Source organism: Pelmatolapia mariae, linkage group LG8, assembly GCF_036321145.2.
Source record: "Pelmatolapia mariae isolate MD_Pm_ZW linkage group LG8, Pm_UMD_F_2, whole genome shotgun sequence".
Lineage (NCBI taxonomy): Eukaryota > Metazoa > Chordata > Actinopteri > Cichliformes > Cichlidae > Pelmatolapia > Pelmatolapia mariae.
The window spans coordinates 7822174-7845978 of record NC_086234.1 but is presented as its reverse complement, the minus strand read 5'-3'; the positions used below and the strand labels follow the sequence as shown (position 1 = coordinate 7845978).

The window sequence follows — 23805 nt, the reverse complement described above, 5'->3', positions numbered from 1 at the left end:
CATGAGAATGACGTGATTTGCATATTCATTGAGCTTTTGCATCTGATGCCCATATTGCTAGACTTAGTAACGCAGCGATATCTGACTGGCTCCGGGGCAAGGCTGCCATCCGTCTGAGTTACATGCAAATACAAAAGTAAAGCAGATTGTTATTTTCTTAATCACATTCTGTACCATGACTGACTTGGCCTGCAAAGATGGTACTATTTAAGATGAAGTTGGAAGCTCAAACCTGCTGCTGACACAGCATGACAATGTTTGAAAAATTAATTTGACAAATGAACTATGATGCAAATATGCACCTTTGGAGATGCAGATCCATGTAGACTGATGTCAGCTGGGGCACACTGAATTGCCTTTTGTTGCCTTCTCCCCCACTTCCAACCCTTCCAACCTTTTTTTTTTTTTCTTTTAACTTTGAGCGTCTTACATGTCATTTCTTTCCCTCTTCTCCTCGTGCATAAATAAACCTGTACCCTCCTCTCCCCAAGCAAACTCTAGGGCTAGCTCAAAGGAACAGAAGGTCTAGGAGCATTCCTGCATGAAGACTTTCCTCTTTTCTAACTTTGTTTTGATTTTACGCTTGTTATCCACCCCTACAGCTCTGACGCTCCTGGACAAGAGGCTCCATACCTGATGAAACAAAAGGGGGGTTGTGCTGCCTGATGAACCTAAACTCAGCTTGTGGGGGTTCGGTTAAGCGCAGGAGGAAAAAAGAAGGGAGAGCCATTCTCCCCAGTTCTCTGCAGACCAAATCAAATTATCTGCAGTGCGCTCATGAAAGAAGAGATTCCCCAAGTGTTACCAAGACCGTTCTCCTCATAACCCCTTTGTTATTCAAAGGTGCCCAGCTGTTGTGCCGCTGCTCTTAAAGCAGAGGACCTTCTCTCCCTGATCTTCAGCCCTCGTGACTTCTAATGATGCCCTCGAGGCACCATGGCCTAGAGGGCAGGTGGCAGGGTGAAAGGTCTCTCTGGATAGGACAAACCCAGCTCACTCAGCTGGTTTACCTTTGTAGCTTCTGTAATGCTTCAAAAGACTACAAAGATATGTTGCTTAATTTTTTTTATTTTTTTTTTGAGACTGATAAACTAAAATGGCCAGTGGTGATGTGAGTGACAGGTGAAAGTATAATAAGCTGCTGGAATCTGAGAATTTCATAGTTTGACTGGTTTTTATTCCTTGTAAAAACTAAACTACTATTAAAACGTCTACTTTTTTGACACAGTCTAAGTACAAGACCAAATTAAAGTTAGAAATAATCCCTCTTCTCATTAACTCAACCTTCATAAATAGTATGCAAAAACTGAAAATTTTCTAAAGGAAACAAAATGTAATTATTTAAGAAAGTTAAAGTGATGATAAATATAATTGTTACAAAAAACTCAAGCATACTGCAGAACCAGTGTTTAATACGCCTTTGTCGCTGTTCAACCACCTATCACATGATACAATACTGACCTCTAGTGGAATTTTAATGAAACAACATATTTCAAGGTAAGGTTCATTGGATAAACAAATCTGCAAAGCATGTATTGTGCAGTGCTCAACATTTATTGATGCACATTTTGTAATATATGCCTCTTGGACAGTTTTTGGTCAGTGCTTTGTGTGACCTCCCTCTTTGCTTCCACCAGTGTCACTGAGCAGTCTGAATCCTTTCCACTTAAAGAGTTAATCCTGGATAAACTGGGACTAGTTTTTGTGTAACATTTTGGATTTATTTGTGATCTTATGAAGATGTATCGATAAGTCTATGGCCACCTTTTGACTGGCCTGAGTGTGTAAAGACTATAAGGCTCTTCTTGTGTTCCTAGGGGCAGTGGAAACATCTCTGCCTTGTGGTTTGTTTGTCATATGTTCAGTGATAGTTCGTTTCACATTCTGGGACACAGGTCTTGGCCCTGCTGGGATGACCATCATGCATTTTCTGCAGTGAACACATGTGCACACTCTGTTTTGGAGATGAGTGCAGAGAAGCCTTAGCTGTGTGAGGACCCCACAAATCTCTCAGTCTAGCGTTGCTCTCCATGTTGATGCTGACTTCTTCCGTGCACTGAGACCTCAGGATAGTGTTAACCCGGAGGTGGATGCCATCCCGTGTCAGAGGATGATGAAGGCCTCTCTTCTTTATCCGTTCAGTTGCAGCCTTCTCGCTAAGCTTCACTGACTGTTTAGCAATCTCACCGCACACTCTGGCTGTGAAGAAAAAAAAATTCACTTACAACACAAATCAACTAATTTTAAAGTATATTTTTTCTTTCACCTTGAGCATGCTTACGTTGTATTTGGCATTTAATGGGGGAGGACAGGATGTGCGTCCGGTGAAGCCGCTCACCTCTCTCTGGCTTCATACAGTTATGGCTGTGAATCTTTTGGGTGGTTGAAGGCAACTGTGCCACGTGATCTCCCGCAGGAGCGGAAAGAGGAAACTTTCTGAGAGAAGCTGCAGATTTCTCAGAAACCAAACTATCCTGTGGCATCACATCACTGTGGTCTCCCCGTGAGGAACTGGCATAATCCCAGAACACTTTGGCAAACTGGAAGAGCTTCACGCTGTATATCGTGTTCACTAATATACTAAGGAACATTAGTGAGACAAAGTATAAAATCAAGCTAGAGATCGCACTAAGAAAAATTGTGTAATAAGAAAAAAAATAATCAAGCTCATGCGAGTCATCCGACTCACCTTTGGTCAAGGAAGTGCAGGGACAGGAGACGACCTGTTCCGGTCTCTGCTGTGATCTCTCTCAAACAATCACCAGTGAGGAAATTAAATATGCGAATCTTTCCGTCCACACAGCCAGTAATAACACGAAGGTAGAGCAGCGTAAGAGATTTTACCTCCCTGCAGAACAATCAGAAGATCCCGTATTTCTAGTAATATCATATTTAAATTGTTCTGCATGACAGATGGCAGCTTCAGAGGTTACATGCTTACTTTTGGTGGCTGAATGTTATAAGACACTTCTCAACATTATGGTTGATGCTCCACACCATGACCTTGCCAGTGCAGTCTCCAGATAGAAGGTGCCAGTCGTCAAGGAACAGGCACTTTACTGCGCTCCTGTGGGCATCAATTGTCTTGTGGAAGATGGGACATTCATGAACAACATATGGAAAAACGGAAATGTTTCATCAGCTTCAGACGACACAAAGTGTTCTGTATTTGATTTTCCACAAATGTTTCTCACCCGGAGCAGTGCTGCATTTTCCATGTCCCATATTTTAACAAGGCCCTGTGTACAGCTGCTGTAGATGGTAGTTTTGCTGACCTTTACACATAGGACAGGACTGGGGTGCTTGAAATTAAAACCATTAAAAGGCTTCCCGGTCTCCAGACACCACACTGGCAAAGCAATGGTTCATTTCAGCTTGCTTACATATGAAAATGTTAACAGGAAGTTTTTTTTCTGAGGGTAAAAACATGACAATATACATACACTACACTGATTTCAATATACATATTTCCATCCACACGACAGATGTAAACGACAGCCAAAAATAATGGAAGAAAGATTAAGGAAAAGCTAACCTATAAAAACTGTTTTCAGTAGTTCTTTAAAACAAACCGCAGCTCACAGACCCTGATCAGCTGATCCACTGCTGTTTTAAGGTCTCAGTAGCTCTGCTATGTACACAGCAGCCCAGCCGTGGAAGGTTTGATATGTTATAAATAAAAATTTGAAATGGACTGAATTTCACTGGAAACTCGTAAAGGAGAGCGAGAACGAGAGGGACATGCAAGCGCTGGCTAGCAGCTTAGATGCTGCATTATTGTCCGGTTGAAGATGGGTATAATTAAAAGAAACACTGACAATATTTTAGATGACATATAATCGTTTCTCCAAAAATATGAATGCAGGTATTTCTTAAATGGTTGGTTTGCATTTGGGTTTATCCAAAATACCTAAAAGAAACTCACTGATTAAGATAAGACATATGAATTGCTTCTTAGACAAGACCAAATGTGACAATTTCTCAACAGGAAAATGAAAATGTGTGATAAATGTTTGTTTGTTTTTTTCTATTAAAGACAACATGTGGTTATATTTACTCATGTAAATGTGAGCTCATGTAAAGATGGTGTATACCGATCTGCTTACCTTTAACTGCACAGTCTTTAGCTCCTGAGACAAGTTTATCAGCATCAGCATCCAGACAGCTGACGGTGCCAGTGTGACCGTACAGCGCCATGTCACACCGGTCTGTCTTCAAATTCCAACACCTGAAAGTGTGTTGACATGAAAACTTCAAAACACAATCAATTAAATCAGATTCATTCATGCAAATGCATTGTCATCAGCATCTTCTGCATAATCAATTATTACCTACTCACAGAATTCTACTCATAAATTAGATGATTTTTCACCTGATACTTGCGTCAAAGCTCGCGGTTATCAGCAGATCTCTGTTCTCACAGAGCAGCACTGCCTGAATGCTTCCAACGTGTCCTTTCAGCACCGACACGTCTTCTGTTTCTGATGACACATAAAACAGACGCACCAAACGGTCCTTTGAGCCGGTGGCCAGCAGCAGTCCTCCTCTATAGTCCAACACCCGGTAAGGATCTTCGCTGCAAAAACACATAAGCGCACACCTCTGAATCACATCAGCTGTACCAGTAGAAACATTTTCTCATTCCTGTTTTCAGAGCTTATTTGGGCACTATGAAAAATATAATAAAATAAAATAAAGGGAAATCAACACTCACTTGTCCAGCAGCACTTTGGTAAAATATGCACCGCAGTAAACATTTCGCTCTTCCATTTGCACTGCTGTGGTTCTGATGTTTGCATAAGCGGATTTAAATGGCTTGAGCTGCAAAACCAATCAAATAAACACACAATCACTGTGTTGAATATTCCGGATGATTCCAAAAGCTGATGTTTACTGTGTAGAGGGTACGACTCTGTGAAACCTTGTGGACAGTAGAATAAATATCTTCTTCCTTGTCATCCTTTACTGGTACAGGGATTTCAACAATGTTGGCATAAGTAGGACTCACAAAATTAACACTGCTGCACCCCTGTAACAGGAAAAAAAAGATTAGAACTGATCAGATTTTTTAAAATTAGTTTAAAGAAGTCTGATTTTTTAAAAGTATTTTCATTACTTAAAACTACTCATTTAAATAAAAAATAAAAATAAAAAACTCAACCTCTATCATGGAAATAATTTGGCCCTGAAAATTTCTTCTGAATTTCATTTCCTCCAAGGTTTCCTTCGCAAGGATCTCCCAGTACTGACAAACTGCCGTGCAATGAATCAAAGTATGCTCACCTAACATTCCTACAAAACACACACATGCATACGGCATTGCACCTTTTCAATTGAACATTTACTGTATATTTAGTAAATGCAGACATAACTGACATTGAAATTTTTACTTTAAGGACATATCAGCACACTTCACAAATTCAGGCTGCAGTGGTACAGTAGTATGCAAAGACTTGCCTAATATCCTCTTGGACAGATCAACAGGTAGGCAGCTTATGAAGTCTCTGTGTCGGCTGACCCCAGACACAGACTTGGAGGATCCCGGCACTACCATTAGAGCAGGGTCCTCAGACTCCTCCTGATTGTCATGATTGTTATTGTGGTTACTTACTGAAAAGATAAGACATACCTTATATATCCCAAAAACTAGGAAATTAATTTGTTGGTGTGTCCCAAAATTAAATATAACCTACAGCAAATAATAATAATAATAATAATAATAATAATAAAAGTTATATCACAAGAAAATAAAACACAGTTTTTCAGGATTGGGCTAATCTGAATACAATAAAATAAATAAATAGGTAAAATTTAATACTATGGAAATTACAATTTAAGAAACTAAATATATCAATAATTTGAAATCCATATAAAATGCAATAACTAAATCTAAATCATCAATAAAAACAGCATTAAATAAAATCTGAATATGATACAAGAAGATGGCTCAGAGGGGGCTGTGCCTATTGTAATACAATACTAGTAACAGTTCAAAATTGCAAATGGGTTTAATTTCCTCAAGCATTATCAAATCATCTTCTTTTTCTGCAAATCATCTCAACTCTCTCTTTCCGTGTCCTCCTTCACTACAAATATGAATCTCCTCTGTGGTCTTCCTCTTTTCCTCCTGCCTAGCAGCTCCATATTCAACATCCTTGTCCAATAAAACCCTCCTCTCTACATGTACAGACCCTGTCAGCCTGCTTTTGTTTCCACAGTGCTTCGCCTTAGCTGGACCAACCCACCTTTCTTCTCTTCATCCTCTTCAAAGAAGAGAAAGGCAATTGGCCCAGATGGCATATTTGTAAAGGAATGTTTATTAAATGGCTCCAAATGGCAGCGATGTGATTAGACTTCTGTTAAGTAAGGTAACCCTGAGCTAAACGATAACTATATGGAGACTAACACTGGAGTCATTATGGGAGAAGACAACCCTTGTAACGCAAAGCTTATAGAACAAGAATTTGCTTTTACTATAATTGTATATATTCTATAACTGTATATGTGTCGTTTGGTGGCCTCTAGTGGTCCGTAGCGGGAATTGCAGTGCAGTGGAAACCAAGTCCTTTCCCACTCCTGAGATCTTACCATTAAACTCCAGGAATCCACTTTTCTGTCTGACCAGGAGCACGTTGGTTAAGTTGGCGACCATCCGTAAAAGTTCGGAGTCACACAGTGAAAAAATACGGCAAACGTAGCTTGACTTGACCCAGTCCGGACTGCTGCTGAACCACTTCCAGATTTCCTTCACGTTCACTCCCAGGGGTTTTCCACCGTGACCTTGGTGGGAAAAGCGGAAGGTGTGTTCCTGAGGTGTGATGGGGCTTCTTGACCTAGCGTAGGTGTGCAGCGTCCACGACGTCGCGCCACGCAGCACAACTTGGATGCTCTCGAGGACTTGGACGCTCCTGCAGCGTAAAAGGAGCGTCAGCGCGAACCTCCTCTTGAACTCATCCGACACCTTCCACAGACACCGACTGGAACCCGGAGGATTGGAGGCAAAGACGCAGGTCGGACATATACCGCACATACCGACGCATCCCTCCGCTGTTTTGGTGCTGACTTCCTCTGCCGAGGCATTAACGGACCTCATGTCGACGCTTTCAGTAGTTTTCTTTACATTCACCACGTCCGCGCCAGGCAACATTTTTTTGCTCTTTAAACATCACAACGAACACAAACATGCAGAGACAATTCAACTGGTTGCCATGCAACAAGTTCAGCGCGTCGGCAGCTGAATGGATGCTCGCGCGGGATTGTAGGCGAGACAGTTTATTAGGTACATAAAACTACAAGGTGGGCTCTAAATCCAAGAGCCTTTAAGATTTAAATGCTTAGTGTGTCCTGGAGTGATCTACAGAGGTGTTGGATTATTGTTAGCATTATTATTATTATTATTATTATTATTGCTGTTCCTGCTGTGGTGGTTGTTTTTCTTTCAGAAACATAAGGTGAAATAATAAGATAAAATGTACTTTTCTTATCCCAGACGTTGGCAAATTACCGTTTTACAGCATTCAAAACAAAAATTGGTTAAACAAATTATAACCATTCAGTAAAATGAATTGTAATATGACAAAGGAAATGGCTTGATTAAACATGCTCGATTAAATTTTAATATAAAAAAAAAACAACAGGAAAACATCGTGTGAAAATCTAAATTTTATGGAGTAAAAACCTCAAGTTTAAAAAAAATAAGAAATGAAATAAAACTCTGTAAAATGCAAATATTTTAATTTAATAATAAAATGAAGTGTCTTTATAAAGAAAATTAGCTCAAATTAAATCAAGGGTGGCACAGTGAGGTGGCTGGGTGGTTTTGTGTGGAGTTTCTCACAATCCAAAGACATACATGGGATTAGGTTACGGTGATTGAGTTAAGGTGGTTTTAATTTGAGTGTGAAAGGCTGTCTGCCTCTATTTGTTTTGTTTTTTAGTTTTGTTTTTTTTTTTCAAGCAAATAAATTCAGAAATAAATAAGCATAATCCAAAAAGTGTCCAGGTGTATTGAACTCTTGTGATAATGTTTTTTCAGAGTGTCAAATACATCTTCAAAGATTAACAAAGGGGTTTTTCCACAAAAAAATAGTGTAAAAAATGGAGAGAACCCAGAGGGGTATACCACAGAAAAGGAGGAGGGAACCTAAAATTAAAAAAATGTATTTTCACTCTTAATATAGTCTACAGTATATACACACTCGTGCCCTTTTGCACCAGGTTCACTCACCTGAGATCACCTAGCTCCCTCTATAATTCAAACTTCCATAATATACATATTATACAAATTTGCAACTTCAGGAGAGTTGCAAATTTAAATAAGAGGTCTGAGAAAATGTATAGCCCAGTTCAGAACTAACCCAAAGCATATTGGGAGGGTATATAAATATTAAGGGCATGAAATGGTTAATCTTAAGGTGAGCTTTGTAGTCTGTTTCAGAGGAGAATAAAAAGAGTCGTGCGCCGCCCGGGAATCGAACCCGGGTCGCAAGAATGGGAATCTTGCATGATACCACTACACCAGCGGCGCCGTTGTTAACGAGACTGAGAGAAAGCAATTTATCGGCGTGAAGCATGTTCGAGTTTTGGACTATTATGCGTATTTTTGTTTATAAATGCTCGCCTTTTATATCACTGATATGTGAAAACGATAAAAGGAAGCGGCAGTAGAAGAACAGCACATATTTGAAAAACGTTGCCACTTTTATTTGAAAAGAAGGAAACGTTTACTCTTATTCTGAAAGTGTGCTCTATTTTCTTCCGGGGGACCGTAGCTTAGGGTTTGGATACTTTAGTTTGTGGTTTCTAGTGAAGCGTCATGCGCTAACAGCTTAATCTTTCGTGTTTTGGACGGTAGTTACGAAACAACTCCAGAAATATAGCCGTTGAACGTCAGCTTGGTACAAAAGTTCTATTCTTTATATATTATTAACTACACATGCATTAATGCCAGTTGCCCTGTTTTGTGCTGTGATAGCCACATTTTCGTTATTAGCTATCAGAGACTGATTTGATAGTACCTTGGCCACTAGTCCTTTTTTGTCTGTGTTGGTAATATAGCTGTAATGTTAAAGGCTAAAGAGGTTTAACGTGCTGAGATAATGTTAGCTAATGCTCGCTGTAGCTTTATGTTACTATGTTTTTTGACAGTGTGCATGCATCCTGTGTAAGCAACTGCCGTAAAGACTGATCATTTCCACCAGCTATCCACAGTTTTTACTCATGACGGACAGAAGCAGCAGCGTGGAGTGGGTTGAGACAACCGAAGAGGTGGTTGTGACTGAGGAGTGCATTCCCATTGAAAACAACCCCCCTGCAGGTACACTATAATGACATTACAAATGACGTTGACATTCAGTGCTGTAATATAGCCTTTAAAATAGTTTCTTTATTCCTCTAGGGATGCCAGTTTTAGAGCCAGCAGACACGCCAATACAGAAGTTACTGGACGCTGTGGGGCAGGGAGAAAACCCAGATGGTGACGATGGCTTTTGTAAGCAAACCCCATGTTTACTCTTTTGCTATTGCAGTTTAGGTACAACTAATATCCAGCCAGAAATATGCCACAAGCCTGTTCATCGCTACCAAAAGAGACTAGCCAAGCATGCTACAGGGCATTTAACCAAATGGTGGGGGGTAGGGATTTATTTGAACCTGTATGTATACTTTTAACCCTTTGTGGATTAGAGAAAATCCAAAATAAACTCGTGCACCCAATTCTTGTTTTTTAAAGATGTATGCTGTACAACCATTTCACCCTGGAAATCGAATAATTCAAAGAAATGTTAAAAGTCAAAAATTAACTTGACATTCAGGCCCGTAATAAGTGTGTCAAAACTTCTGACCACAACTCCAGGACCATTGCTAGGTAAATATAATACGCTTAAATGAAAGTCAAAGTGTTTTGCTAAGGTCTTATTCAGTAGTCTTTACACTTACACATTTCAGTTTTCTATCCCATTAACCTTACCTCTCTGTCTGGTTATATCTTCTTTAGATTTTGATAGGGACACACCTGTAGATCAGTACATGTCTTTCTGAGCCTCACATTTTTGTCATTTGTAAACTAGAGCTGAACTGTAGAATGTGTTAGATGGATGACTTAGCAGTGGTCCTCCCCATGAGGAGCTAACCTACACAAATATCTGCAGTGTTTACACATTCATTCAAGGATTTACTAATATTTAATAATAATAATGACAATATTTGACTGATAATTTGTCACTGTGGTATGTCCAGTAAAAATTACCCCAGATAAGCCTTTTTCCGTTTTTTTTTTCCTTGTTTTTACATTTTTATAGATTGCGAGGAGTGCCTGACTCTCTTCCAGGACCAGAGTGATCCTGACAACATTAATGGCCCATCTTTTATTCTCGACTTTCCAACAAACATGGGCGTCATGCAGAGGGCCCTCCTGACTCTGCCTTTTGGCCTGATGATAGGAAGATCTAGTATTCCCAGTGCAGGGATTGGGGTCCTAAATTATGGGCCTGCAGTGTCTCCTGGAATGCATTTTGGACCATTTGAGGGGGAAGTGACAACAAGGGAGATTGCCATGGCAAGTGACTTCTCATGGGAGGTGAGCTGGGATGTATTAAATCCAAACAATAAAAAGGTTTAAACCTCTTGATGCATATTTTGTTCTTTGTGTGTATTTTGTTACAATATTCCAATTTACTGCAGATTTACAAAGATAAGGATGACTATGAGTACATTGATGCTGCCAAAGAATCATACTCAAACTGGATGAGGTATTGAATTCTTTTCTGTTGTTTCCTGTTGAATCACAAAATTAATTTTTAATTATATTCTATAAAATAAATCACAGTTTGTACATTATTAGAAAATGCTTTTTTTTCCTCCCTCCTGTCACAGGTATGTCAACCATGCCCGTCATAGAGATGAGGGAAATCTGTTGGCAGTCCAGTACAAAGGTAGCATCCTCTTTCACTGCTGTCGCACCATAAATACTGGAGATGAGCTCTTGGTGTGGCCCAGCAGCAAACTTCATGCCCACTTTAGCGATCCTTGGGCCCAGATGTGGTATTTGAAGTTGAATGCAACAGGTACCCTTACTTTGCTAGTCTCAATAGTCCTTAAAAGTGATAGTTGTAAGAGCGATAGTCATGTAAAATTTTCCTGACTGTGTTATTTTAAAATTTGATTTATGGTTTGTTTGTTTTTTTGTTGATGTTTTTGCCTTTTTCTCGTAAAATGCAGAGAGTACTGTATCCGGTACAACTCAGATCTTCCTGTGCGCCCACTGTCAGCTGTCTTTCACCACCAAAGCCTTCCTCCAGCGACACACAGAATACTTTCACACACAGCCTGAAAGTGCTGAAGTAGCTGATGAAGAAAATCATGCCTCCAGTGCTGCAGGGTCATTGGTGGTACTGTCTGTTGATCCTCTTGAGTCTAAAACATGCGACGATTGCGGCAAGACATTCAAGCAAATACCTCATCTTAGGAGGCACAAGCTTTGTGTTCACTCCAACAAACGCCCCTATTGCTGCCCATATTGCAGGCGAAGCTTTAGCCAGGCATCTGGCTTAATCAGACATCAGTTAGTTCATAGGAAGGAGGCTGTAGGAAAAGCTTCCAATCAGAAGCAAGTCCTCAGCAACAAAGAGAGTGCAACGCCAGAATCAGAACTTTTAAAGGCAGGAGATTCAGTTGTATCTGAGGAAATTAATGAAAATGAGAACCAACAAGAAGCTATGGATACAACTGAGGCTCCCGAGTCTTGTGCAGGTGAGTCAGAAACACTCCAGTCAAACTGTTCAGACTGTGGTAAGAGCTTCACAAAGGAATCATCCCTCAAAAAGCACAAGGTGACTGTCCATGAGAGGATACGTCCGTATGTCTGCGCTGTTTGTCAGAAATGCTTCGGTCAGTACAATGACCTGACCAGACACCTGCAGCGTCACCAGAAACAGAGTAAAACAAAAATAAACGAGGATCCAGAGGACTCCAATATATTGCCCTTCAGCTGTGGCGAATGTTCTCTGGCGTTTTCCTCAGTGGACGACCTTCAGCAGCACATAAATGAACATCACTCTGAGGAGAGCACAGCTGAAAATAACGAAGACGATGTAATGCCAGACGGTGAAAGCGTTGAATTGGTCCAGAATCCTCCCTCTCAGAGGCCTCAGAGATTTGGAGCTAGATTCAGAGTTTCTGCCATAACTAAGCTCATTGCGCCTAAACGAAGAGCTACCAGTCCTGCTCAGCCTGCGAGGAGCTCCGCTGAACCAGAGGCGGCTTCTGTCCGAAATGGGAAGTTAAAAAAATACAAATGGTTCAGCTGCAATCGCTGTAAACAAACATATGGAAACCCAGATGACCTCAAAGCACATAAATGCACTTTGAGGCAGCACAGATGTGGCCAGTGTGGGGCAACCTTTAATAAGTCTGGTTTCCTGAAAAGGCACGAGCAGATGGTACACTTAGAGGCCAAATCTTACAGCTGCGATCGCTGTGGTAAGGTCTTCACTACACCTAGTAACCTTAAACAGCATCAGAAGAGTAACGCTTGTATGAAGTATCACTGCACATCTGAGCTCTTCCCGTGCTCCTTCTGTCAGTTCTCTTTTACCATGAAGAGCTATCTTATTAAACACATTAAAAGGCACCATCCCGTCGAGTATCTTTCACACTGCGAGTCGGACAGCCTAACGGATAGGCTGGAGGAACAGGAGGGGGGAAAAGAATATATGTGTCCTCACTGTGGCAAGAACTGTATGACTGCCAAAGCTTTTAAATCTCACACATGCTTCAGGCAAGTGAAGGTTTTGTACTTGTGCAACGACTGCGGAAAGGGCTTCACAAACCACTACGGTCTGAAACAGCACCAGCGCATCCACACAGGCGAGAAGCCGTACAGCTGCCCTCACTGCAGCAAAAGCTTCTCGTACGTCGGTCAGCTCAACGTACATCTCAGGACTCACACCGGGGAGAAGCCCTACCTGTGCACCCACTGCGGGGAGAGCTTTCGGCAGTCGGGAGATCTAAAGAGACACGAGAGAAAGCACACGGGGGTGAGACCGTACAGCTGCCCAGAATGCAGCAAAAGCTTCAGCCGACCGCAGAGTCTCAAAGCTCACCAGATGCTTCACTTGGGACAGAGAATGTTCAAATGCACTCAGTGCGGGAAGAGCTTTTCCCGAAACTATCATCTCAGGAGACACCATCAGAAGATGCACATTTAGTCTAATCGCATTTCTTTTTTGAAGACTTTAAATTAAAAAGAAATACAGGAGCTTAAATGTTAACTAAATTGCACTTTCCTGCTTGCATACTTGATGACTTATTGAATGTCCTGTACATAACATTATTTTATTTTTCTTGTAAAGCATTTAGTTAATTTTTTTTCCAGTTAAAAAAGGAAAAACACCAACAAATACTTCTTGTCTTTGAGTGTCATACTACACTAAAAAAATAAACAACAACCAACGTAACCATCACTGTTGACCATTTATTCCACAAAACATACAATGCAAAGCATGTGCACTGTACAAGCCTTAATATTATGAAAATACTCATAACCATGCCTGTTTTTTTTCTTCAATTAAGTAGTCTTAAATTTGTTTTTGTAGTCAGATCTACTACTTTTTTTTCGTTTCTTGTTTTTTTTTTTTTGTTTTTTTTTTTACATGACACAGTATAACTTTGTTTATTGGACATTAATTTTTGCATTGCTTTTGTCACTATTTGTCCTTTGTTAGCTCATATTTCCAACTTGACTATATTATAAATATTAAGTAAAATTAAAATATTTCAGTCTGACCTGAACTATACAAACATACTGGCATGACAGTTGACACAAGTAAAACTCAGTTTCATTTAAACTGTGCGTAAACTGAAACAGGTAGAAACCTGGCAGTGTTTTCCATGTGCTACACACAGCGGTGTCAAGTGCAGCTGCTGGTTAGAGACGAGCTCCTTAAATCTAAAACTTTGCTGCTGGTAACGGCTTCTTTAACTTCCCAGTCCAGTAATGTTTCTTACATCAGTAGTCCTAACTAATTCCAGTTCTACAAGTCCATGACAACATCCATTTGAAGGGGAGGGAAGAGATATCCATTGTTTGTGGCACAGCAGATGTGGAGGCTTGTTTCCGTGGTCCATTTTTTTCCTTTTTTCTATTTTTTTTTTCTTTTTGATAGAAGTGAGGGGTTGAAACCAGAGGATTAGTCGCTTGTTCGCGAGTCCTAATGTGTAAAAAATACACAAACACGTCTGAAAGGTAGGCAGCAGTTGGTTCTAAAGGTTATGTGACGAGACCCCTACGAAGGTTGGGATACTGTACAGTTTCAAAGACACGTCAGACTTGTTCCCGTTTATTACTCCAATCCAGTGAAGCACCATGTGTTGTCGTCTTCAGTGCGGTCTCCATCCAATTTACACATCTTTGCCACGCAAAATATACAACGACCCTCGACTCTCATTAGTTTATATTATGTTAAATGTTATGCACATTAAATTTTTTTACAAACCAAACTGATTGTTAAACCACACAGTATCACATCTGTACAAACTCAGAAAAAAAATGTCACAAAACTAAGCGAAAGAAAGAAAGGATCTTTGTTTTGTTTTGGCAATTGAAAAGCAACAGCCTGGTCTTTCACAAGAATCACAAATTAAGGGAGAAAATACTGAAGTCTGAAAATGAAAAAGGAACAGTACATCTACGGAGTCCGTTTGTGATGATAAAACTGCTCTTCTTCCCATAAATGCCAACAGAAAAACATGGTTAAAAGGGTTAAGTGGGTGAAATACAAAGCCTGAGGGCACATACAGTATGCGACCACAAATTAAGCTCAAGTTGGACACACGAGATACCCTGCAGTTCGTTGCAAGTACTTAAAACACTCCTTTGTCGGGTGAAGTTCTATATTTATTAGAAAAGGCTTTTATAATGGTTCAGATTTCAGCTCCTCCACTCGGCACTCCAGATCAGCCACCTAAAAGAGAAGAGAGGAAAATGCACTTAAAACAATGAAGCGCTGCTGGAATGTGACTCATACTGTTTTTGTGTTTTTTGGAGATGTGTTCTGCTGTGCATTTCTGCTTTCAGTTGGTCCATTGGTCTCCACAGCAGATCATCTTCTTCCATAGCATCCTATCCTTAGCTTCCTGCTTTGTCACACCAACCCTCTGAATGTCCTCCTTCACTACATCCATGAACCTCCTCTATGGTCTTCTTTTTATCCTCCTGCTTGGCAGCTCCATGTTCAGCATGCTTTGTCAAGAGGCACACAGGAACAATATCTCTATGGCTTGCTGCTTCATTGTTACACCCATCTCCCTCTCATTTACACTCATGTATTCTGTTTTCTACTAACAAGCAGGGAAAAAATAGGAACTACAGATAAACTTTAGCAAAAGCTTCTTTCTATCAACGGTTTTAATCCTAAGCAAAATAACGACAGCATTAAAAGCTAAATGACAGCACTATAAAAGGTGCAAAGACTCCTCCCTTAATAGTAGAAAACAGTTTTTTTACAGCCATTTTTACAAGAAAATATCAACATTTCAATATTGGAAAATCAGAAGGAGGTCTTGCTTATGAATGAATCTAGTGCAAGTTTTAAATTGCTGGAGGGAGGCAGGAGGATAAACTAGACCGAAGAGAAGTTCTGTATGGGATGTTGGGTCTTTTAATGCAATAAAATCAACCTTAACCTCTAAATCAGCAACAAGGTTTTCCGTTGCATTATACTTCCGCTTCAAACCTTTTTGAAATCCTACACCGTAACCTGACATGCACTTTCCTAGTAATGCAACCACACAGCAGCTCAATGATAACATACATAAACTCTTTCAACTTCATTACACTTTCTCCAAGTTCCCCAAGACATTTTAAGATTTTCTTGAAACCACAAGCAATTCTGATTAATAGCAGTTTCAAGATCAGATTTGGTCTGGATCAAGCAAAGTGGTGTTAACTCTTGAACGCTTTACAAAATGCTCTGCAAACCTACCAGCACACAGTTGTTGTGTGAATATTATATTAATTGCTAGATGTGAAGATTAAATGTGCACACACTGCCTTGAGGCACCTCGTATACCTGTTCTTGGAGTTGCCCTGACTCCTCTTTCAGAAGGTTGGCCTCAGCCCCAACTTGTGCACAGCGCTGGGTCTCCTTCTTCAGGTACTCAATCTCTCTGTTAAAGGAAGAGGATAACAGCATTGGCACTCTGATCTCACAACTCTTTCGGGCTTTTGTACATGCAGTTAAACGGTCTTACTTTTGTTGATACTCCTTGATCAGACGTTTGGCTTTGCTGTATTTGCGCTCCAGGGCCTGATACTGGGCCTGCGTCTCCTTCAGGTGCTCATCCACTGCCTGGCACAGGCTCTGAGCCTCCATCCAATAGCCCTCCAGCTTCTCCATTCGCTCCTTGTTCTCCTGCAGGGTTTGCTCCAGCTGGGCCTTGTCCATACGCCAGCGCTGCTTCTCCTGCTCTGCGTGGTGCAGCTGGAAGAAAGCGTAATTCATTCATTTCAATCACATGATGATGTAAACGGACACACTCCTCTGACTCTAAAGATAAGAAGTGCTCTTTTGCTCATTCTTAATAGAACCATTATATAAAATATCATTATAATATTCACTTTAAATTACCTTTCTTTTCAGTTGCTGGATCTCAGCCTGGGTGACAGCGTGTTTTATTTGGAGCTATAAAAAAAAAAACAGTGTTACTATTCTAAACACATCTCTAAATATAAGGTGCATTAGTGAAAAAAGGTTTGATTAAAGAAGAAATGTTGTAATTACGGCATTCATGGCTCACCTCTTTGTATTTATGGGCCAGCTTCTCAGGGTCTGTCTCCAGAGGCGACATGTCCTCGTTCTCCGCCAAGTCAAACACCTCGATCGCAGTGGGATACGGTGGACTAGCTTCCTCATCATCATCCTCTTCCTCATCTGTGCCGTATTCCCCACCCTGCAGGGATATGGTCAAGGTTAGGACCCCGTTCATAGGCAAAAATCAAGAAAAGAAAAAAAAGGAGAGCTTATGACTTACATTTTCAGCATATAAAGATGAAAGTGCATGTATAGCTGGAGAGTGAGTGAGATTAAAGTTTGTTGTCCTTCTCCTTTGCAGGTAAACAAACTCTTTCAAGTGATACCATTTACACAGAGAAAGCTAAATTTGAATCTGTCAATGTTTCCAGTGCTAAAATTTAGTTTTTGCACATATTGGTTTCCAGGATGTAAGGGTTTTCAATTTATGCAATTCCTGGAGAAAACCAAATATATTTCTTTAAATTTGTTGAATTAATTTTTGGAAATAATGCTAAAGGAAACAAGAAGGCAGAGTGTAATACTCTTGATGGTGTCGTCCTCTTCTGCTGTGACGCCAAATAGACACTAGATGGTGCACAACTCAAGCAGGCGCCTGTACTTTTCATTACGCAACCGCCCACCTAATCTTCTTACTGTCCATGAATGGAGGAACTTCCTCTCTGTTATTCTAATGAAACCATAGACAGTTCCTGAGCCTGTTCTGTGTATGTGAATGAAAAGCGAAACAATCTGAGGCATCATTGACAAACTAAAGGGCACAAAAAAGTCACAACCCTGAGCTGAGCATATTGTCTGATCATGTTGATAATACACTGGATATCACAATGTGGCTTTTTCTTTTTCACTGTTCATAAAAATAATCACATATTTTTTAATCCTACAGGGAAACCAATATCCTAGAGGGCTAAGTGAGGATTTTAAGGTAGTACTTTGTGCTTAACTGTGAAGCTGTTTACTGATGTCTTTGCTCTGTTAGCTCAGCTTGTGTGGGACTGTGCGTCATCTGCAGTGGTTAAATAATATCTTATGTCCCATTTTTTTTTTGTATTTGTGCAGAGGGGAGGGGTGAAGCTGGATTAGTAAGCACTTCACCCTCACTTCTCTACTGTGCATGTGCAGATGTTGCTCCATCACCAGTTAAAGAATGATAAACCAGGCGCAGGCAAAGTTTTTATGCTTTGATCCCTACAGTGATGGGATGTGGTAGCTTTGTTATGCTGTGGGGGGGAGGTAGTTTCCTGGCATGGTTTTGGTTCACTTGGCCACTTAAGAGGAAGGAATCCCTACAAATCAATTCAAAGTTGTTCTGAGTGATCGCCTTTATCCGGTGATATAACACTCCTACCCTGATGGGCGTGCTCGCTTACAAAGTCCACCACCTAGAGCGCAGGAAGGATCACTGAATGGACTGATGAGTATAAAAAGGATGTGAATCATATGCTTTCACCTGATTTTAACCAACAGGGGATTTGGGAATCATGTGTTAGATAACGGCCTTCACCACCATCATGAAAACATCAACTGAGGGATTATCTGTGGGAAGAAATGTGCCCCCTTCCTCACAGACTTACAGAGACGATAATCAACACGTTTTGTCTTTAGACCCTTCATTAGTAATCTCAGTAATCTTATTGCCCTCTAACCTCTTGTTCATCCATGTACTGGTTGTAGCGCTGCTCCATCATTTCCCTCTGCCAGCGCTCTTGCTCCAAGGTCTGCTGGATGAGCTGGGCCACTTCGCTCTGTTCACCCGGCTTCTCTCGTCCAATCACAAACCTGCATTTAGGCATATATTATTCCACCTCAGCTAGGAACAGAAAACTATGACAAAACCATATATATATGCTGTGGTGCTGTATGTATATGCTAAATAATACATGTTGGCCTCTTCTTTGTTCTGAACACTGAGGAGCACAAACACCGGCTCTTTAGGCAGTGAGTGTTTTCATTCTTCAGTTAGTATAGCATAATGTATTAATGTAGCTGGAATGCGCTGGCTCTCTGATGACAGAAAATGGCTTCCTGTTTACACTCTAACAAAGATCTTCTCTACATAGTTACCCTCTTGGGTGCACGAATCAAACCCTCAATTCGTCCTCTCTTTTAGCGCATTGTACAGATCATTACAGACACTATATTTTCTCTTGATTGACGCTCACAAATCTTCATGCACTAAAGTCAAATGGTAAACTGGGTAAAGGACAGCGAATCACGACAAAGCCACAGATGGTTGTTAAGCCAGCCACTGTAGCCTTTCAATTTCTGCAGCACTGAGAGGTAATTAAATGCTCATAAACACACTTCCTGTCCCAATCTATTTGTCTGCGTGACGTTTGTTTTATGAATAGGTCGGAGCTCTATTGCCCTTCGCCATCACTGCAGCGGATCCATAATGTATGAGCTATCTATGGAGGTCTCTGATCTTCACAAGTCACACAACACTAGCAATTATCCCAACAGCGCAGACCACTAAACCCTGAATTATGAATGAGCATGGATGACAAAAGAAGCACACGGGAACAGTGAGCCATACCAAAAATCCAAAGCGCAAAGGCTACAAATAGACCTTTGGCATTTTGAAATTATACTTTTGATACAAACTGTTTTGGTTCCTGATAACTGTTTTCAGTGGCTCTGATGTGGAACCTTTGGACTTTATACTGAATGTCTCTAAAAGGAGCTTTTCAATACTAAAGGGTATAATCACGACCCTGGGAGACTGGCGATATAAATCTAAAGTCTGGTGAAGTGAATGGGCAGGATGTGGTAGAAGTAAGCTTTGTGTGAAAAATGTGCTGTGGGTAAATATCAAAAGGAAATCATCTCCTTCAGGAAGAATGCTTAATGTCAGGGCAACTAGCAATGAAAACACATGTCCTGGTCACTGCTAAGGCATTTAGAAAACCACAAAATAGTAGCTACAAAAATACAAGATCATTTAACAAAGACCACAAATTAAAGTAGTTTAATGTACTTTAAATCTATATTACTTTAAAAGTATGGAAGTACTTTAAATCCTAATATTAGCAAGTCAATTTACTGACAACAGCCTGATGTTTAGGAGCTTTCAGTGCGTTACATTTGCAGTCGGAATATCTGAGTTCCTAGTCAGACTTTTCACACTTCCAACTTGGAAATTCAAGAACGCTGACCTAATGATTCAAGGTGGTGGTAATGCACGTAAACCGCAGTAAAACTGTACTACTGCTGATATGTATTTGTGACTCATTAAATAACCCAGTACTCTGTGAATATTCCTCATCTGTGGTTTTAAGGGGCAAAAAAAAACATGCAATGCACTGTTTTGATAGTGATGCATGAATGGATCTATCTTGCTAGGGAGCAAAATATATCCTGTTTTCCCATGATTTTTCGACTTTATTACCGGAATGCATTTAACTCAGTCCCAAGTATGTGTCTCCAACTTCCAGGTCAAGTACATTGCAAATGAGTCAGAAAAGTGAAGCCAATGAGGAGATACCCTGCCCCTGCTTTCTTTATAATGGCCAGTAGGGGGCAACTCCATTAGCTGCCACTAGAAAAAGATAGCACATTGCACTTCATTTATGACCTCAATAAAACATTTCTGGTACATATATGCTGCAGTTCTAAGTTGTATTCAATAAAGTATGCTGTCCTATTTTGTAAATGATGGTCCCATTTGTACTAGAATAGACAATAAACCAGAGTAGGCTGATGCAAAAAGTTGTGCATCATAGTTTGACTGCACCTGTTTTTTTAACTTAAAATGGTGCTAAAAGGGAAGATTCAGGGGACACCCGAAGACACTACGATGGATCCTCTCAGGATTATGAAAGTCTTAACAAAATGTCTTGGCAATCCATAAAATTGTCGAGATATATCAGTAAAACTGAAATTGATAGCAAACTAGCATTTCTACTTCCATTTCTACTTGGCTACAAAAAAGAAAAAAGGTTTGTTTCATGATGTAAAAGTGATTCAAAGCAAATTGGTTAGTCAGAGAGACTTACTTAACGGTTCCTGAGGTGTTTCTGAGTACAGAGGCGGCAAAGCTTTGGGTGACTCCCACCAAACTGGTCCCATCCACCTCCACAATCAGATCGTTCACCTGGATCCTGAAGCAGACAGTTTAAAGGCTTAGAATTTACAGAAACAGCTCATCCATGGTCTTTGCGCATCCTTTTTATGCTTAAACCCACACAACTCAAACTCCATGTAAAAGTCCTTATTCTTGGCAGCAGGACCTACAGTATTTGCAGTTGCCAGATATCAAAATAGACAAGAGGAACAATAAGGCATCCACTCCTGGAACTAACACTACAACTACTAAGGTAACCTCAAGGTGACATTTGATTTACAAAACAAAGGCCGGTTCAACTTCCCTTAATTGACCTGCGATGTTTCAGTTCTGCAATACATTTTTTTAATCATATCAGGAATATTTAAAGTACGAAGAAACATACCTGCCATCCCTGTGTGCTGCTCCTCCTTCTGTGACAGTCTTCACAAAGATGCCCAGTTTTTCCAGGCCCATGTCAGCCCCTGCACCCATCCCAATAATACTGATGCCCAGGCCGTCACCGTCTGAAAGAAATCAGGCTTGCTGTTACCAAACTGGTATTGTAATCTGTCTGTAACAGACTTGTTGTTGAAGAGGCAACCTTTGGGACTGAAAATGGAGCCAACACAAAAGTGACAGAACCTGCAGCTGTCTGAATGGCCACAAGATAGCTAACATTAGCTAACAACATAACATTCCACCTCTCTTCACTTCTGGCTTCAGAACGATACTAATTATATTCGCTTAATTTTAAGTAAAGTTTAAATAAAATTTAACACAACTCGAGTCCTCAAGGCTATACATTTGCTTCCCCCAACATTTGCGCCAGTTTTAATCATATAGAAACCATGTATGGTTACCAGCAAAGTTTACCAGCACGCTCCACAGGGTACCTTAAAATGACTTGCTTACCATAATATATAATAAACCAATATTGTAAAAAATAAATATCAGCTTAAAGTGTCGGATTATTAGTCAGAAAAAAGCGAATACATATTACAGGTGCCTTCTGTTCAAACCTTCTGTTTGTGCAAAGTGAGGGGATAGGAAACCTGAATGGCTCGTTTGAGACGGAGGATTGACTGAGGGGATGCACCAAGGGCTAATATGAGATAGATAATGGTTACGATGAGTCATGCAAATGCACTCTAATAGAGTTTAAGAGTAGAAATATGGAACTGAAAATCAGAATGAATGCAGGAACAACAAGGAAGGTACACTAAAAACTGTAACTGAACAGAAGTGTCCAAATAGATTATTAACTGTAGTTTCTTGATATGTGAGAGGTTAAAAAGATTAGTTGTTGTTTGTTTGTTTGAAAGCCCAATCTATGTCATGATGACGCATCATAAGCTTTTTCTTCTGTTGAATTTGGGGATTTTCAAACTGACATCATCATTCTGTGCAAACTACAACTAAGTTTTAGTTGTGACAGAAAGCATGCATAAGCTTCTTTGTACCTCGAGGACAAAAAAAAGCTCTGACTTTCATGTGATCTTGAAAAAATAAAAAATTACTTTTGTTGACGTCTGTTAGATGATAATCAATATAACACCTAGATTCCTCCCCGAGGCATTATGTGCTGAGGTAGCGTATTCTTTTTGCAAGCACTGTTTCTTTTTTATTTCAGCTTCTATTCTATCATGATCTAATTAATGTAGAGCGTGCACACAGCAACACCTATAAAGAACATTGCCACATATGGTAACCCACGTAAGCTGCCCTATACACAAGTCTTCTACACACATAGAAATGCACTATGATGTTACATGGCTACTGCAAATCTGTAAGTCATTGGGGAGAGCAGAAGGCAGCTGGTGAACCCTGCAGGTCTTTTAAAGTAGGACTTTTTTTAATTGCTTTGGAGATGGGAGCCAAATGGGAGCTTGATCATTCAAATACAGAACTTTACATTTGTGGGTTTTTTGTATTCTCTTTCTTAGCAAGGTGCAAAGCAGCCTCAGGCAAGTCAAAGTACAGTAAATGCTTAGAATTATTTATATGCCCAAAGTAAAGTGCAGCTTTTACAGAAAGAATCTGTATAAATACTCGACTGGTTAGAAAAAACAGGGTTTAGTTCTGATACCTTTCTCCAGCTCCACAGGGAATAGGTCCAGCCTCTCCACTCTTTTCTCCAGCTCATACTCAGCAGACGCTGCCATTGGATCCACATCTTCATTACGTCTGTCATAGTCCTCGTTGGAATAGGTGGCAAACACCTGTAGGATGAGACAGGGACAAGATCAGACTGAGAATCACACTTGCATCAAGTCTCTGCAAGGCGGAGCAGATTTTTGCATAGTATCTATTCCTGTTCAGAATTTGTTTGTTATTGAAACAGGATATTTGTGAGTCACAGTTGTTTTGGGATTGAAAAGAAAATGTTCAAAATTATGGGAAATTATTTGTTTTCTTGGCAAAAATTAGAGCCACACTCCATGCCACTGTCATTGTTGGCCTCTGTGATATATATATATATATATATATATACACACATACACATATATATACACATATGTATGTATACATATACATATATATATATACATATATACATATATATATATATATATATATATATATATATATATATATATATATATATATATATATATATATATACATATATACATATATATATATATATACATATATATATATATATATATATATACACACATATACATATATATATATACACACATATATATACACACATATACATATATATATACACACATATATATGTATATATATATATATATATATATAAATATAAATATATATATATATATATATAGAGAGAGAGAGAGAGAGAGAGAGAGAAAGAGAGAGAGAGAGAGAGCAAGAGAGAGAGAGAGAGAGCAAGAGAGAGAGAGAGAGAGAGAGAGAGAGCAAGAGAGAGAGAGAGAGAGCAAGAGAGAGAGAGAGAGAGAGAGACAGAGAGAGCAA

General features: G+C 39.9%; 3 protein-coding genes and 1 non-coding gene across 5 annotated transcripts in view; 1 reads left to right on the top strand and 3 right to left on the bottom strand.

The window, feature by feature from the left end:
• Positions 1 to 1271: 1271 nt before the first annotated feature.
• fbxw10 (F-box and WD repeat domain containing 10) lies at positions 1272 to 7093 on the bottom strand. The gene is made up of 11 exons (XM_063482297.1): positions 6589 to 7093; positions 5438 to 5610; positions 4922 to 5029; positions 4715 to 4821; positions 4373 to 4576; positions 4107 to 4228; positions 3195 to 3349; positions 2942 to 3084; positions 2690 to 2848; positions 2282 to 2580; positions 1272 to 2199 (listed from the first exon to the last, which is right to left on the bottom strand). The coding sequence occupies exons 1-11, from the start codon at positions 7091 to 7093 to the stop codon at positions 1862 to 1864; spliced, it is 2313 nt and encodes a 770-aa protein (XP_063338367.1). The 3' UTR covers positions 1272 to 1861.
• Positions 7094 to 8456: 1363 nt separating this feature from the next.
• trnag-ccc (transfer RNA glycine (anticodon CCC)) lies at positions 8457 to 8527 on the bottom strand. The gene has a single exon. It is a non-coding gene; the product is annotated as a tRNA-Gly (tRNA).
• A 244-nt stretch (positions 8528 to 8771) lies between these two features.
• On the top strand, positions 8772 to 13442 carry prdm9 (PR domain containing 9). Of its 2 annotated transcripts, none has more exons than XM_063482684.1 (7): positions 8772 to 8897; positions 9201 to 9316; positions 9398 to 9490; positions 10299 to 10576; positions 10681 to 10748; positions 10873 to 11063; positions 11218 to 13442. In XM_063482684.1, the coding sequence occupies exons 2-7, from the start codon at positions 9220 to 9222 to the stop codon at positions 13203 to 13205; spliced, it is 2715 nt and encodes a 904-aa protein (XP_063338754.1). In that variant the 5' UTR covers positions 8772 to 8897; positions 9201 to 9219; the 3' UTR covers positions 13206 to 13442. The 2 variants fall into 2 exon arrangements, with proteins under 2 accessions (XP_063338754.1, XP_063338755.1); XM_063482685.1 differs by having other exon boundaries at positions 9148 to 9316.
• A 15-nt stretch (positions 13443 to 13457) lies between these two features.
• The window catches only part of LOC134633706 (neurabin-2-like), a 21466-nt gene continuing 11118 nt past the window's right edge, over positions 13458 to 23805 (bottom strand). Inside the window, exons 3-11 of the mRNA XM_063482686.1 lie at positions 22940 to 23072; positions 21257 to 21377; positions 20804 to 20908; positions 18455 to 18587; positions 16795 to 16947; positions 16626 to 16679; positions 16249 to 16478; positions 16068 to 16164; positions 13458 to 14960 (exon numbers count right to left, since the gene is read on the bottom strand). Coding sequence (XP_063338756.1) covers positions 14910 to 14960; positions 16068 to 16164; positions 16249 to 16478; positions 16626 to 16679; positions 16795 to 16947; positions 18455 to 18587; positions 20804 to 20908; positions 21257 to 21377; positions 22940 to 23072 — 1077 coding nt within the window. The 3' untranslated portion in view covers positions 13458 to 14909. The remainder of the gene's footprint in view (positions 14961 to 16067; positions 16165 to 16248; positions 16479 to 16625; positions 16680 to 16794; positions 16948 to 18454; positions 18588 to 20803; positions 20909 to 21256; positions 21378 to 22939; positions 23073 to 23805) is intronic.